The sequence below is a fragment of the Mastigoproctus giganteus genome, chromosome 3 (genome assembly GCF_048544385.1).
Source record: "Mastigoproctus giganteus isolate SK-2022 chromosome 3, ASM4854438v1, whole genome shotgun sequence".
NCBI classification, from domain to species: domain Eukaryota; kingdom Metazoa; phylum Arthropoda; class Arachnida; order Uropygi; family Thelyphonidae; genus Mastigoproctus; species Mastigoproctus giganteus.
In genome coordinates, this window is record NC_143577.1 from 162477742 (window position 1) to 162495257 (window position 17516).

Consider the following 17516-nt stretch of genomic DNA (forward strand, 5'->3'; position numbering starts at 1 on the left):
TGAAATAAAGATCGGATTGGCAAAAGCTGTTAGCCAGTACATTTGTTCATCCATAATTCTGCCTGTGTTGCATCCTGATGGTCCTAGTGCATCCTGTTCTAAAGATGAAGTTTTATCAGCATATTAATTTTCCTCTAACTCTAATATCGATGATATTCGTAAATCTACTCCTACTATACCGAACACATTACAGTATATACATTACAGTACATTCAACGTCAACCTTGGTTTTCCGACAGCAAGACATTAGAATGATCCTAATCAATCATGATGTCTAATATTCTGATAACGTTTATGCTTGTTTTAAAACGTATGTTTCAGAGCTAACGCTTTGTATTGACTTTTACACTGTCATTCCTTGCAGAAGTTATCCTTTGCATGGGAATAACCAGCTGTATCCAGCCAGTTCCTAAAAAAAGGGTGGCAAATCCCATGCTTTCAGTTATCATTCTATTTCACTTACCTCAACCCTTTTCAAAGTAATAGAGAAATCTATCAACCACTAATTCTTACTCTTCCTTGAAATCTTCCAACAGATTAGTGTCTATCTAATCTACAGGTGTGAAATCTTGGCTTACTTACCTTTTCAAAAATTCCACGGAAAAGTGTAAAGAAATTCAAGCAGTTACTCTCGACATTTCTACCGCTTTTGATTAAATTTGGCGTGAACCATTTCTCCAAAAGCTTCTACCTTATGGCCTGCCTTCTTATCTAATTTGGGTAGACACTTTTCTCTGCTCACTCATTGAATGTGGTGATAGACAGCTCTTGGTTTTCATACCTCTCCAGTGATGTCTGATTCCTGTTACTTTTTCCCCCCTCTACTTTGTTCTTCTTCTGTATTAATGATTTTTTTTTCTCAATTGACTGGAAAATCCTATAGATTGTTTTGTTGATGCTAGTACACTACGTTCCATTTTATAGGTCGACAAACAACTTGATCTACTCAAACACCTACATCTTTTAGAATATCCACCACCAGTTCCTTAAATGCCAGTTAATTACCACTGTGACCGAGCTGTTTCGTAAACAGAAATCTAACAGCCTGTCACCATCATCATTCCTAGGTCCCCAACCATGCAGACCCATAACGTATTCTAGTCCTTATCTCTCCACTCTGATTTTTGCGTTCAGGTCACCCATGATGTCTATAGCAGGTGGATCCAGTAGGTGGCGCCGGACGATACGGTAACGTATGTGTATTGCTATTAATAGTTTTGCCTAAGTTTATATGGTGGTTTTAGTGTTGTTATGCTCCTCAAGCGACTCTGAAAATGAAAACACGAACTTTAAGGCGACCAAGGCTCCCAGGTATTTATTATTTGCAGTTTTTTTTTTCATATTGCAGAATCTCAAACACTAACAAGCTGTATTATCGCTGACCAGCACCACTTACCGCTGCCAGCTACAGATCAAAGTCAGTTGCCCGAGTGATACACGTCAATCACTAACCCCCCAGGGATTCATGTTCCCCACAAACAGATTAACTGCATTCCTAAGTTCAGTGACATGCTCGCTGAACTAAATACCATCAATTTAGCCTGTTAAACTTTCAAACACGACCATTTTTCCATCAGACATCCAAACATGACCGAATTGAATGAAGTCTTTACTATAGCCGAATGTAAATTTGCAAATTAACACTGATCTATGCATTATCTGTGTTATGTGCTGCTCTACCTTTTGTGGGTCATGCCTCAAAATTGACCTAAAAAAAGATGAAAAAGCAACGGAGACGCAATTTTTCTTGTTTTTCATTGAAGGAAATACCTGACAATGAGGGATTAAGAGCACCTTCCCAACGTAACGAGATATCATGCGCATCAGCTGAAACTATATCATCTGCACAGGGAAAAAAGCTATCCTACCACACCAGAAATTACCGATCAGCAGGTACAAACCACCAAGGGCGACAATCATTCCCCCACAGATTACAGTGCTGCCTCCACTTCTCTGTTGCGTCACACAGCAGTTGCATGCCACTCTGAAGGAGTTATACATGAGGTAGCTACCTCGGCCACAAAATGTTGCCAAATGGTAACAACTTTGATGCACGTGGAAAACTGCCCGCAGATAAATGATTTTTATGTGATTCTCATAAACAGTCAGCTGAATACTCTTATTAATGAGATTAAGCAAATTAAAGCCCAAAACTCAAGCCTACTTGGAGTACAACAACTCAAGGCACAAGTAATTAGAAATAAGTTCACCGTTGAACAAAACCTTCAAAATGGCAAAGGAGCTACACTAAATGAATACATGGTACCAGCACATCGTGATGGTGAACAATGAAGAAACCCACTAACTCTCAAACCAGCAGTACTAAAGAAAAACAATCATTAACTAATAGGAAACATAGCGACCTGCCTATCCCCATTGATATGACTCAATTGCCTGTGCCGGAGCACCCTTGTGAACCTAGGTGCGATATCGATTATATATCTAAAGCTGCAGTTTCTCACAATGAAGCTTCTCAAAATACTCCATTCCTACACTCAAGCATAAGTGGTGACACCAATGAAAAACCCACTTATGTGCCTATTGTCTCCCAGCAGTCATCCTTCAAACGATCTCGACCTAATTCCCCTTTGAAAGTGATATTAACGGACAGTAATCCAATGTCTCGCCAAGATAGTTTTGTAAATAGATTGGTAGCCCAGATGGCTAGTCCACTCAAGGTGCAGGCACTCAACACTCAACATAACAGCACACATACTTGCACCCTACATACATTTTTGCACTTTCCCAGCCTAGGCTTTTGCCTTTTCAGATGCTACAGTGACATACAGGGGAAACTCTGGAAAAAAAACACACCTTGATTGTGATGTATGCATCTGGAACTTAGACATTGAGGAAAAAGAATGAAAGCAGAATGCAGGAGGCAGAAATGAGATTTGTGAGGAACGTAGCTGAAAAGACAAGACACAACAAAATCAAAAATGATGTGATTAGGTAGAGAATTCAGGTTGAAAAACTCCAGAATATGATTGAAAGGTCCTGTTTGAAATGGTTTGGACATGTCAAGAGGATGAACGAGAGGCATTTGCCATGAAGAATGTTTAATTTACAATTAAGAGACAAAGGACCAAGGGGGGGGGGGGACTGGAAATGAGGTGGCAGGACATGATAAAGACTGATGTCATTAAGAGAAGAGGAGACTGGAGTAAAATCAACGACGGAGAAAAGTACAAGGATAGGGCATGGTGCGAGGCTTGATACGTCAATCCGTGGAATAGCAGAATGATGATGAGTAGTATCAGAAGTAAGTATGAACAAAATGCCTCTCATGGTCTGGAGGGGGTGGAAAAAAGTGTTTATATTTTTCTGGTGTTGTTTTTATTTTTTCTTGATAGATGGCGTTAGTGGTATTTTCAGACTGTAATTTAATTCATTTTTACCTTTGGACTGGGCTTGATCTGGGATTGTGTTCAGTGGGCATTGACGTTTCCTCATGGCTTGTGTGTGTGTGTGAAAACATTTTCATGTACGATTCCACTGTATCGCACGAACGTGTGTGTTTTCACAGTCTCTGGATCGACTTAATGGAAATGGTAAAAATTTCCAAAGTAAAATAGTTTAAGATTGAACTTAAAATCTACTTAAGCTTACTCTTAGTAAACGTAGGCGCTAAGATTTAAAAATACCAAAAACTATTTAACAACTTAATAATAGCATAGTCACTAAAGCTTTTGTTTAGGAATCGTGCAGTCAAACTGAATCAAAAACTCACCAGGACTGCTCCACTGTGAAAGTAGAATTGTGCAGTTGCTTTGCAAAGCACAAACATACAAGTAATAATTCACATACATTCCAAGATTTTTTGCATTATTCACTGGAAATATATTCATCTTCATATCAACTGCATCACAAGGCTACACATTGTTAAGCAAACAAGAAAACACATTTTTCCCCTTAGCTGGATGAAAGCACAACTCATATACAGCTTCAACCGACAGACAGAATGCAGTTTGTTTTAATTCCCCTTGTTCTCTGGAATATCACTAGCGAAAACACATGTGTATATCTCGATCTATCAGTTGACTAATTTCCGTTCAGCAGTTCCCAAACATAGCTTTTGAATTTCCAGACTCGCTTAGAGGATCACCCGTTGTGAAGGGGTAACATGATAATTTTTTTATTTTTCCAGATATATGAATACGATTATGGATATATCCAAAAAGGTAGTCTATACGGAAAATTCATTTTTTCCTAATATTAGTTGAACAAACTAACGGCTTTTCATTTTATTATCTTAATAAATTGATATTTTTTCTCTATGAAAAACACGCACATTTATATTGGAAGAAGACACGAGAGTCTATTTTTAACTATTCACACATCTTTGTAGTTTGTCTACTGAGAAAGAGATAGTAATCACATATACATCTTAACTCCACACAAACCCGCAGAAAATATATAGAGAAATACATCTTTTTAAAAACCCATATATCGCGTGCATTCCCGGAACTAGTTCCCAGAGCTGTGACTTTGGAACTGATACTTGTCGAAACACGGAACTATTATCACGGATCATACCAACTCAGGAAATTATGAAAAACTCTAATTTTAAAGGGCAAAATTTCACTTCTGGCAGTTCGTTTTGTCTGTGTAACGAATGGAGAAGGTACTTATTTCCACTTAAACATTATTAACTTAGTGGGTGAACACAACAAACTCGGTTTTCATGAAAAAGCTGTATTTTCCCTCCCAAAAACCAATAGCTTTGTTTTTTTCCTGATAGCTTAAAAAGACAGTGAAATGAAGTTTTTTTCTACTTTTTTATTTTGAAAGTTTACTTTTGAAAGAATAACAACTAACTGTTTAATTTTTAATCTTAAACTTTTACTTTGGAATTTTCACACACACACACACACACACACACACACACACACACACACACACACACACACACACACAAAACTTATAAATTTAAGGTTTTTAACCCTGCAGAAACTGGTTGTGTGAACTTTACACATCACATAAGGTCCACAAACACAATAGTAGTCATGCCTCTATCAACAGAGAAATAGTAAGCTTAAGGTTTTTTCATCCTACTTACAAACATCTCGTTTGCTTCATGGCTCCCGTATTAAGCTTGTAAATAGTTGGTGTGCTTTTGAAAATTCTATAAGCGCCTGTGGTTAGTAAGCCTATGTACCAGAGAGCAAAAAATTAACTGTTGACAATAAAAACTCTCATCTTAATACTTTTGGAATGTTTAAGTAGACTTGAAGAACACACACACACCTTTGAAAAGAAAAAAATTCTAAGTTAATGGTTTTTTATTCCCTAAGCAACGATATATCTCCGAATCATTGTCAACACTTTAATTTCTTAGACAAAAATTCTGAGGCCCACAGCTTTTATGTGATTCCTTTGTATTATTGAGGAAAATAGCGTTTTAGTTGTTTAACTATTGACAGCTCAGCTGCTTAATTTTAAATCTTAAAACTTCTGTACTTGGGAAAATATTTTACACATCAAGCATATACAGAAGTTTCAGAAAACAACATAACCATTGCAGATAAACTTGATAAGACTTCAAAGAAACCACCACAGTTTTAATTTTTCAGCTTTTCAAGAACAGGTGGAACTTAGCCAACAAAACTTTAAGAATATTAAGCTGCAGATAATTTTATTTTCGGATCTCAACAACAGATGGAAACAATAGCATGGAGTTTTTATCTTTCAGTTTAAAAAAAAAAAAAAAAAAAAAAAAGGTTTTTCAGCCTGAAAGGTTTTTCATCTTGCAAACAAACAAGATGCGATGCAGACGCGGAGGCGGCCGTCTCCACAGCATAACCACTCCAAAGTAAACTTCCGAGAATTGCCAATTGTCGTGTGTGCAATGCAGGCGCAGCGGCAGACAGCTTTCCCCCTACAGCATAACCACTCCAAAATAAACTACACCGTCCTAATTAAGACCCACAATGCAATGCCACATAATTAATGTTAAAATTATTCGCAAAAATTCACTTTGATGTCACAACCGATACATTCAAATTCTACATCTAACCCGAAAGTGATGGGGGACCCAATAGCCATGAAGAAACGTCAATACCCACCGAACACAAAGGTAAAAATAAATTAAGTGACAGTCTGAAAATACCACTGACGACATCTATCAAGAAAAAATAAAAACAATGCTAGAAAAATATAAACACTTTTTTTCCATCCCCCCTCAGACCATGGTTAAGTTAAACATGTGTACTGAGATTTTGTTCATACCTACTCCAATACTACTATGATGATATTCACTGAAAAAATTAATATCAGAACTTTTAAAACCTAATCATGGATTATTCCTAGCAAAGAAGGATCACCTATCTTTACTGGAGATAATCTTGAATTCAGCCTCTCTTAATACAGGTACTGGACCACTTATCTGGCTTCCAGAAAACTGGCTATTTTTGAAACTGGCTAGATTCGAATCTGGCAGGCTTTTTTTTTTTTTTTTTTTTTTGACAACGTGCAGATGCGGAATATAGCATGTGTGAATCATAACAATCAATTGCACATCAGTTTCAGTATGACAGCTGCTGTGCACACTTTCCCCTCTAGATTTATGTGATTATTTGTCCTAATTTATTATAATTTTCATTTAATACCATGTCTGAAAGGAAACATTTTGCGCTCAGTATATCGAAGAAAGTAGAGTTACTTATGAGACTCAATGAAGGTGCTTCAGTGCGGCATTTGAGTGAGGAGTATGGTGTTCGTACATCTACTACATCAAGAAACAGAAGGAACCGATACTTAAATTCTACAGTGACAGCGATGTGCCTAAATTAATGGACAAGCGAAAAACTTTACACCAGTCAAAGAGTGTTGACGTGGACAGAGTGTTGCTTGAATGGATTAGGCAGCATCGGAGTGAAAAGTTTCCACTTGATCATTCCATTATAATGGCCCAAGTTAAACTTTTTCACGAGGAATTAAATTTGATAATCTGGGTGGTTTAACAGATTTAAACAAAGGCACGGCATTTGCAAGCTGAAGGTTTGTGGAGAAAAGGCTTCTGCACACCACGATGCTGCAGAGGCGCATTTAGATGAATTTGCCAAGTTGGTTTCTGGTATGGGACTGTTATCTGAACAGGTGTACAATGCAGATGAAACTTCTTTTTTCTGGCGTTACATACCAAGGAAATCGTATATAACACCAGATGAGTCAGTACCAGCAGGGTATAAGGATTCAAGGGAACGACTTACGATTCTTGCATGTTCCAACACAGCCGGCACCCACAAGTGCAAATTACTCACTGTTGGGAAAAGTCTGAATTCTCTGGCATTTAAGCGAGTCAGGGTGGTAAATAAGTAAGGCAAATAAGAGAGCTTGGATTACAACACAGATTTTCACTGATTTGTTTCTAAACAACTTCGTGCCTGACGCCATGGCTCATTGTAAATCTGTGGGACTACCTGATGACTGCAAAATTATTTTAGTGCTTGATAATTGTTCTGCACATCCTCCTGCTGAAGTTCTAGTCAAGGACAATGTATGTGCTGTTTACTTCCGTCCCAATTGTATTGTGCTAATTCAGCCTTTAGACCAAGACATTCTTCATGCATTCAAGTGCAGGTGTATTTCTGTGAAAAATGCTAGACACTTGCAACAAAGGCACAGGGATAAAAGAATTTCAGAAAGCATTTAATGTTAAAGACACACTTTGGAGTGCAGCAAAGCCCTGAGACAAAGTACCCAAAGATACTTTGATAAATGGCTGGCATAAACTATGGCCATCTAACTTATTTCTTGATGGTGATGATGAACATGATTTTTGTGGTTTTCGCATGTCTGGTGAGGAAGAAATAGTGAAGAATTATTGGAATATGCAAAAAGTTTTTCATGTGATATATCCAAGTCACTTGATGAAGGGGGCTATACAAGTGTGTATAAAAATTGATGGTGATGCTTCAGTTGTGCTCCAACTCACTGAAAGTGAAATCGTAGATATGGAAATGAATGCTGATAAGAACAAATCGGATGAGAGTGATGATGACGACGATGATTACAGTGCACTGAAAGAAGAAGAGAAAGTGTCAGTAGATAGCTGCATCAGCCTGATTGAGGAACTGATTCAGGGAATGGAGAAAAAGAACTTCATCAGTAAGCAGCATATAATATGGATGTATAAAATACAAGAAGTTTTCTTTAAAGAAAAACCAAAGTATATAAAACAACAGAATCTGCAGGACATATTTCTAAAGATCAACCAGAAACTTTCAAGTGAAGTTTAGCCCGAGCCTCAACCTTCAACTTCCAATACCTGTGCTTCTTCTCTTCCTCTACCTGTCACCTCAGATGTTGAATTTTCTTCAGATGAAGATTACTGGATTAAGATCGATTAAACAGACCCTGCTTTAGAAGTGTATTAATTGGCATTTGTTAAATACAATTTCTTTCTTTACTTTTCATTCTTTATTTTATATTTTTAAGTGTGTATTAAGCCTTGGTCCAGAAAACCGGAAAATCCAGAAATCCGGGTCACCTCTGGTCCCAAGCTTTCCAGATAAATGGTCCGGTACCTGTATAAGCATATAGCAAACATTGCTCCTCCCCATCGAAAATGCTGTTTTCTTTTTTTCTCACGACTTTACTTTTCTTCTAAACAGCTACTGACTACAAGTTGTAAATTCCCCCCAACCATGGAATATTATGTAACATCTGGTGTGGTGGTGTCCCTCTCTAAAATCTCTGTCAAACTCCAAACTAATGATCTCTCAATTGCACCCTTATGCTACTATCTATCGCTCAAAAGTTAAATTTATGCTGCATGACTTTACAGTAGTTCCATGGGTGCTGTCCTTGTGATTAACACCTGTAATTCCTCCTCTTTTTACCAAACCAGTCTCAAACTTGCATTAACTGGCATCAGGGGTAAATTTTTTTTGGCTGTTGCAGCATAACCCTCAGGTTTCCTTGCACCATATGAAAGTAAAATAAAATAAAATGAAAGGAAAGTAAAATAAAATGACAGGTTGTAGTTAAAGTCGGTTTAATGCTAAATATATACAATAAACAGTAAAACAAAATAGGTGTAGATACATACAGTAACCGGTAATACAAAAATCTTTCTATGTAAATCAGTTAACCATGGGATTGAAAGTTTTAGGAATGGAGAACCTAAGAGCGTGCGATGGCAATTATACATATTGAACTGCGTGAAGCAACAACTAATTGTTGGAAGTTAAAGCCTGTGGTTGTGACGTATGGGAACATTGCCAACGTTTGTCAGTCACGAGAATGGTTGCTTCGATAATAGTATGAACACGACATCCTCTGTTTCTATTGACAGAAGTATTAGAGCACGTGATGTGCAGTGATTCTAACCAGGTGTGGTGTGGCTATGGTAATAGTGAGACCAAAAAAAAAAAAAAACCACAATCCAAACAATTATATTTAGGTCATCCAAATAATGAAATTCATCTGCCATGCTGTGTCTCTGTTAATTGTGTGTGTGTTCTATGGTTGATTTGTCTGTTTGCTGCACGAAAAACCCGTTTCTGGGGGAAAAACCTTGCTATATACACCTGAGACTGACTAACTCAGCCACAGAGTGAAAAAAGCCCTTAAAGTTCCTCGCGTCATCAACGGGATTCGAACCTGGGCCTTTTCCACCCGGTGTGGGGAGGACGGTGACGATACCACTTTGCTACCCGTGCAGATGGTAATGGTGGGACCGATCGACAACCATGAATCGCGGCATGGGTTAATGTCATGTTGGGTTGAACAGAAGTGTTCAGCAATGGCTGAGTGTTCTATGTCCGCTAAGCGAATGGCTCTTTCGTGTTCTGAAATACGTTTTCCGAGCCTTCTGCCAGTTTCCCCGACATAGCAGCTAGTGCAGTCATAGCAAGAAATGCAGCAGATTAGCCCACTCTGTAGTAAGGTGGGAATGGGTGTTTTCACTTGGAGATGAGGGATTGCAACTTCCTGCCTGGGAGTTGTATGCACCTTATCCCATGAGATTTTAGGACCCTCTGTGAAAGGTTTGGGTAGTATGGGATAAAGGCACTCGCGGTGGAGTCATTACCTTGAACGGTCCTGTTGGTCGCTATGTGGTCACGTTCCTGCAGGTCACACATGTCTAGGGTTCTGGTGGGACAGCACATCCCGCGAGATCTGTCTTGACCCTAGAAATCTCGGTGCGCCTCTCATCCCCAGAACTAGAGTGGGTACAGCCGTGAGTGAACAAGGCCTGCACAGTGCCAAGAAGATGGCTGTGCATGTGTGCTGAATGGTAGTTTGTAAATTGGCCAGCACACATTGGCTTGCAGTAGACTGTTGTTCTCAAGAATGTGCCCTCACGTCGGACCAGGGTGTCCAAATATGGTAGGGTACTGTCTGACTTTAGTTCGATAGTGAATTTTATGAAAGGTGACAGAGTTACGATGGTCTAAGAGTCGGTTGCCCGAATCTCTGGGAATGACTACAAACACGTCATCCATGTAGTGACAACAAAAGGTAATGGGATCTGGCATACTTGTAAATGTTAGTTCAGTCATGGCAAATATCGTAATGGAAGAATTGGAGGGTCGTGCATTGGAGGGACCTGGGTTCCAGTCCTGCCTTAGCAGAAGAAAACACAGCTCCATCATGCTGGAAGACTGGTATAATAATAGTAATAAATTAGAATAATATTAATAAATGAATTAATAGTAATAAAAAAATAAACATCGTGAAAGTTGCTCCAATGGACCTACCTACCCCAAAGTCTGAGTGGCGGATAAGTCAGATTGTGGTGCCATCTGGTGTCACTCCAGAGAACTATAACTGGACATAAGCCGAAGCTAAACAGGTCCACTTCCATAGATGAACAATGGCGCAGGGAATATTAATCATACTGCATCGAGTGTGGCATAGGATAAAGTCACTCGTGTTCAGGCCTTAGGCAGAGGGGTCGGTTCCAAAAATCAGAGATGGTCTCTTGAGGAAGATAGTGGAGCAAGTGGCACTGTCGCCCGTATGGCTACCACAAGAGAAAGGCAAGACCATCCGACCCGATCAACCGGAAGTGCTTCTTGTGCAACTGCGCTAGTGACCACCCAGGAAAAAAGAAAACGCCAATCGATGAAGTGGAGCATCGAAATGAATACATATGTCATACAAGGATACTACGAAATAACGAAGCTGGAGACCAATATGACAACGTACAGGGCGAGACTACATATCAAGGGGCTGGAATGATTTCCATATATTCAGGCCACTGAACAGCGAAAAGCAGACCAGAGAAGGACCATTGTCGCAAAGAACCTGATAGCTTCAGCAATCTTGGAAAAAAAATCAAGCAGGATGTGATAGATCAACCACAAAGGATAAAGAATATGGTCAATAGTGAACCAAATGAGGAAGAATATACCACCATTAAACCAGAGGAGGAAGAGCAAGAAGAAATACAACCCACAGCAGTGAAGTGGAAAGAGATGAGGTCATGATATCCAGAACAGAGGACGAGGGGAAGAAGGCCGTAACAGAATTCGAAGGAATGGACCATACAAAGACCCACGTGATACCGAAGCAGAGGCACAATAGAACCTTGTGGCGAGTCACAGACCACCTCAATCGGCAAATAATAGCACATTACCTCGACAACAACTGTGCAAGAGACTACGCCAATACAAAGACAGCTCCCAGAGGAAAATAAACAACCGAATCTTTGATGAGGACCAAAGAGGCTTCTACAGGAATCTCTAAGAAGAAGGGAACGGACCATCCGAGCAAAAGACAATTGAAGAGTTCTGGGGAAAAATATGGAGTAGCAAAGTAAGACATAACAGCCAAGGCACCTGGATAGAACTAGAATGCACAAGAGATGAGAAAGTGGGAAATTCAGGAAGAAGTAAAACAGACGATCAAAAACTCATAACTGGCAAACTCCAGGAATAGACAACGTCCACAACTACTGGTACAAGAAGTTCGCTTGCACACACACACAAGCACCTGGCAGAGCAATTCACCCGAATGATAAGGCACCCAGAGGCAATCCCGAAGTTTCTAACTCAAGGAATCACATATCTGAAGCCTAAAGATGAAAATATAAGAAACCTTGCGAAATACAGGCCAATCACCTGCCTCCTACAATGTACAAGATCCTGACCAGCTGCATAACCAGGAAGATATCAGACCTCTTGGAGAACCAGAGGATAATGGCCGAACAGCAGAAAGAATGTAAGCGGCTGAGCAAAGCTGGCAAGGACCAATTAACCATAGATGCTGTGGTTATAGAACAAACCTACAAGAAACGCCGCAACATGTACACAGCCTACATCGATTACCGCAAGGGCTTCGACTCCGTGCCTCATAGCTGGCTAATAGAGGCACTGAACATCTCCAAAATCAATCCGATAGTGACAAACTTCCTAGTAGAAACGATGGCGAAATGGAGTACCGCCATTAAGGTTGAGAACATCACAACTAGGCCAATCTCCCCAACAGGAGAGGAATATTTCAGGGAGATGCCCTGAGCCGACTGTGCTTCTGTCTAGCACTTAACCCACTATCCACCATGCTCAACAGCAGCAAATACGGATATAACCTCAAAGAAGGAAGGAAGAAGCTGTACACCCTCACCCACCTGATGTACATGGATGACACCAAGCTCTACGCAGGAACCGAGAAGCAACTACTTCAGATCACCGAAGAATTCAGCAATGACATTAGGATGGAATTTAGTCTAGACAAATGCAAGACCCATGGATTGCACCAGGGAAAATTAGTCAACCGAAACTATCAGCTGCAGACTGGTTAACAGATTGAAGCCTGGCAAAGGGAGAGGTGATATTCCCTACCTGCCAAATGATATGGGGGTGTATTTCGTATCGCGGAGTAGATCATCTGCAGTTTATAAAAGGTTTCGTAAATGCCAGTGGATACCTGGCTATATTGGAAGGCAAATTGCTGCCAACCATTAGAGACCGTTTCAACCTGCCAAGTAACTGCATCTTTCAGGACTACTCAGCTCCTTGTCTGCTCCTGTAGTTTAGCTTCATTTCTGCATTAGAGGTTCGACAGTAATGTGTTTACATTTGTTACAGGTGAACAAATGGTTTGAAGAATGATCCATTACAACTGTTAGCTGGCCAGAAAAAAGCCTGGACCTGAATCCTATAGAGAACTGTTGTCATCGTGTGGAATTTTCAGTTGCCAGAAAGAAACCAAAGACCCTTAGTGAACTTCAGGAAGCCACAATTCTTATTTGGAACCACGAACTATCAGTTGATTATCTTCAGAAATTGATCTGAGACTGAAGCAAATTGACTGCTTCTGATAACATTTCAGCCATAAGTGTCGTGTTTACCAAAACTGTTGTATAAAGGTTGCAAATGCTCATTTTGGAATATTTTGAGATTTTGATTAGATATCGTTCTTCATTTATAATATCTTTGGTCCATTTCTTGAACTGTTGGTTCAACGTTTTTCAGTTGTATATACATATATCGCACAGACAGAAAAGAGATTAGGAGAAAAATACGACGGCCGTTTGAAAAGTTCGTAGCCTGAGTTTAAAAAGAGTAGTAGGGTAATAAATTTATATACTTAATTTATAATACTTCAACTTGTAAATAACCAAGTTTCATGTAGTTTCAATAACATATTTATTTAATTACAGGGCCTGAAATCACCAAAATTGTGTGAATGAAGAAGGATGGATAAAAGCGTTCACTGGTGCAGTCATCCAATATTTGGGAAAAAAGTGACTTACACCAAAGGCGTAAGGATTCATGAGGATATGATTAAAATATTGGAAGAGGATGGCCCTTCCTGTTCCATGGTTGAGGGGTGAAAGCAGAATTTAAACGAGGGAGGGAGAACCTGGAAGATGACCGCGCTGTGGAAGACCTACAACGTCCAACATTCCGAGTTTTTGACAATTGTGCATGATCTGGTGATGAAAGAGTGATAAGTCCGTACATTGTCAGCTTCTTGGTAGTCTTATCTGATCGTGTTTGCCAAATAATAACAGAGGTTCTCGCTACGAAAAAGGTCTGAGCATGATTGGTCCTAAAGTTCTTGACAGTAGATCAAAAACGTACACGAGTAGTCAGTTGAACATTTACATCGTTTCCAAACAGAGCCAGCAAATTTCATTACAAGTTTTGTGACCAAGGAGAGACATAGCTCCGTCACTCCCAGCCAGCGACAGAGGAGCAGTCTAAACAGTGGAAATACAGCTCTTCTTCCCCTCTAAAGAAAGCTAGTCGATTCCTTTTGGTGGCAAGGTGATGGCATCAGTTTTTTTTTTTTTTTGGAATGCTGACGGAATGTTGCTAGTGAGTTACCTGCAGAAAGGCCAGATAGTCACAGGGCATATTAAGCAGACCTTTTGAGGCGTTTCTATGAAAATATCAAAGTCAAAAATTGAGGAAATCTCAACAAGGAAATGTCGCCTACTCACAAGTCCGTCATTGTCATGGCTGCACTGCATGAGTGCATCTTTGAAATGTTGGATCAACCCCCATATTCACGAGATCTAACACCATCGGACTTGGACCTATTTCCTAATTTGAAAAAAAAAAAAAAAAACTTGGCTGGCAATCATTTTCCCATCGACAGTGACGCCATGGCTGCAGTGGATGCATTTATGCAGGTCCAAGAGAAAACGTTCTTCGAAGCTGGAATCAAAACGTTGTGGCGCTGGTGTCAAAAGTATATTGTATATAAATGGGACAATGTTGAAAAGTAACATGTTAACAGACTCCTTAAATAAACCCTTTCCACACAGGCCCCGAATATTTCAAACACCCCTCGTATACCGGAGGAAAGTATATAAATATTATACAATTATATTTAAACTGAACGGCTAAGTTTAAAGAGCATAAGGCTGTAGAATTTTATTAAGTGTAACTCGCCTGAAATGTAATGCATTGCGTACAGTAGTAACTATTGCACGCTCTCTCTCTCTTAAATTTCTCCATTCTACTTCTGTTATTTGTGAGAACCTTTGTATTTCCTGAAGTTTACAGGCAATAGAAATAAGTCCTGCAAACCTGGAAAATGCTTTCGCTCCCATTATTGTGATTTATTTGCTCTTAACCCATAAGGAAATTCCAACTGAGTCCAGAACTGACTGGGAAGAGTTGAGCGATCTCTTTTTTAAGGTATACATAATTAAATCCATAATTGTGGTTGTTTTAAATCAGCTCCGAGGCAGCTAAAGGAACACAATAAAAATGTTACATGTGACAGGTTCGACTTGAGATTTTTCTATACTTGTGTAATTCACTCTGCATGTGTTTAAAATTTCTTTTAATGTAGCATAATTCAAACGATTGAATTATGCTACATTAGCATAATGACTAACGATTGATGCTAATCGTTAGTCATTATCATGATAATTACATCATGGTGATTTTAATTCAGAAGTTAAATCTAAATTGTAACTACTTTTAGCTTCAGCTTTAGTTAAATTTTGTGTACAAGTTCATCATTGAAGATAAATTTTCGATCTAGTCTTACTCTAAAAGTAATTTAAATTTAAAAATTTACTCTAAATCTAATTTTCAAATAATAGAAAAACTTTCTTTCACGGTTTATTAAGAGACGTGTCATCCTAAAATTAGTTTAAATTACTAAACTAATATTCAATAAAATGAGTATCAATGAAGGTGAAGAAACGCATTTCATCATGCATATCTACTAAATAAAAGACATGGAAAATCAAACAGTCTAAGAAATAATCTTTATTTAAACGACTTGGAATTAAGCTGATTTATTTATTTAATTTTTAATTAGTATGGTATGAATTTATCAGTTTGGTTATTATTGCTTACCGTTTAGAAACAAAAGTTTTCGTTAGCCATTACATTAATTTCCCTTAGGAAACGAACACTTTCGTATCGTTTTCCATTATCTAATTTTTTCATTGTACTGTTTTCGTTGTTCCAACATGCAAGGAAACCTCGTGTTCAGCATGTTCATGACTAAAGAAATGCTGTTAGAATGCCTAAGGTAGGAACTATTTACAGTCAACTATGAACTCACCTTCCAGTGGTTAGATTGCGGAAATACAACCGTCATTACGCTCAAGCTTGTGTTGTCCTGCCGGAACATAGCCAAGTATGCCTGGAAGAGACCAGGCCATCCACAACACGTACGGGAACATTGTGGTTGCACGTGAGTCCGTGCAACTCTACATAGTGGGATTTCCCGAACTGTTCTTGGAATGCTCTGTCTTACTTTCTCTATTTCTCCTCCTCTCTTTCTCGATAATAGACGGAAAGTCAACAAACTAGAGTCTTTCTTTACCCCACCAACACCTGAGTTACGAATGTCCGAATCTCCTGATACTAGAGTTAACCCTTAGCCTACCGCCGAATGGTAGTGGTGTCAGTACGTCTAGCGTGTAGCTGTTGCTCGCGGAGGTGGAGGGATCAATACACTTGCGTAGCGCGGTCTGTCATAAGTTTGGGTGTTTTCATTTTGCCAATAAGGGGTATGTGCACGCCATGGGAGGCGAAACGCACGTGGATACCAAGTAATTCTGGTGACGTCAAACGACCGTTCGCACACAGTGCCGCTATCGGTGCACACGAAGAGTGACCTTTTATATGTTCTTTTCTGAAATAGTAAGTGATATGTCGTAGTGGTAGAATAAGAGAGGAAAACGATCAGGTTCGAGGCAACGTGTATAGTCGTTCTTTTGCTCTTAAGTTTTAACGAATTTCCATGGATGCACTGTGTTCACATGCAGTGCATTGCCTATGGAAAGAATGAGAATGAGTGATATCGACGTTCCCCGAAGAACGTAAAGAACACGTGCAGCGGAAATAACTTAAACACTCTCAGCAGTCGGTGACAAATATCGAAGAGTATTTTAGGAACGAAATACAGTGCAACCTCGATATAACGCGGTTGTCAAGCGACAGCTGTATATCCACGTTATAAGCGAAGCGCGTTATAGCCGAAATTTTTTTACCATTTTTCCTCCAGCTTTTTGTTTTTAATATAAATACACTTTACTTAGTAAATAAATACTTTATTTACTAATGTTTTATGAGCATACAGACTAAAAGATAAAGTTAAAGGTTATATAATTCTTTACATTCTACGAATACACAATGCTGTCATGGACTTAACAATTTACGCATCCGTTTTGAAATAGACATGTAATTTTGTTTGCCGGAACTGGTGACAAAAAATTCAAATTATTATATTAGGGCCACCCGTAATTTCTAACATATACCCGTATATGTATTATGTCTGTAAATTGCTTGTGTTCTCTGGTCGATTTGCCTGTTTTTCTGGACGAAAAACGCCACTTTCTGGGGGAAAATACGTTGCTGTCTACGCCTGAGACCGACTAACTCAGCCACGGAGTGAAAAAAGCCCATTAAAGTTCGTCGCGTCATCGACGGGATTCGAACCCGGGCCTTTTCCACCCGGTGTGCGGAGGACGGTGACGATACCACTGTGCTAAAAGTGTAAAGTGTGTTTAGGGTCAAACGGCACCAAAGGTTTCCCCCATCTCCGCGTAGTTTACATTGAGGTGTGATACAGTTCACTGTAAAGGCCAG

At 39.3% G+C, this 17516-nt stretch overlaps 1 protein-coding gene across 2 annotated transcripts in view; it reads right to left on the reverse strand.

Annotated features, from left to right (window-relative positions):
- LOC150088375 (uncharacterized) overlaps positions 1-16310 on the reverse strand; it is a 200919-nt gene extending 184609 nt beyond the window's left edge. For both annotated transcript variants that reach the window (XM_090370751.1, XM_090370750.1), the window contains exon 1: positions 15985-16310. In XM_090370751.1, the coding sequence (XP_090226877.1) occupies positions 15985-16053 (69 nt within the window). In that variant the 5' untranslated portion in view covers positions 16054-16310. The remainder of the gene's footprint in view (positions 1-15984) is intronic.
- Positions 16311-17516: the final 1206 nt, after the last annotated feature.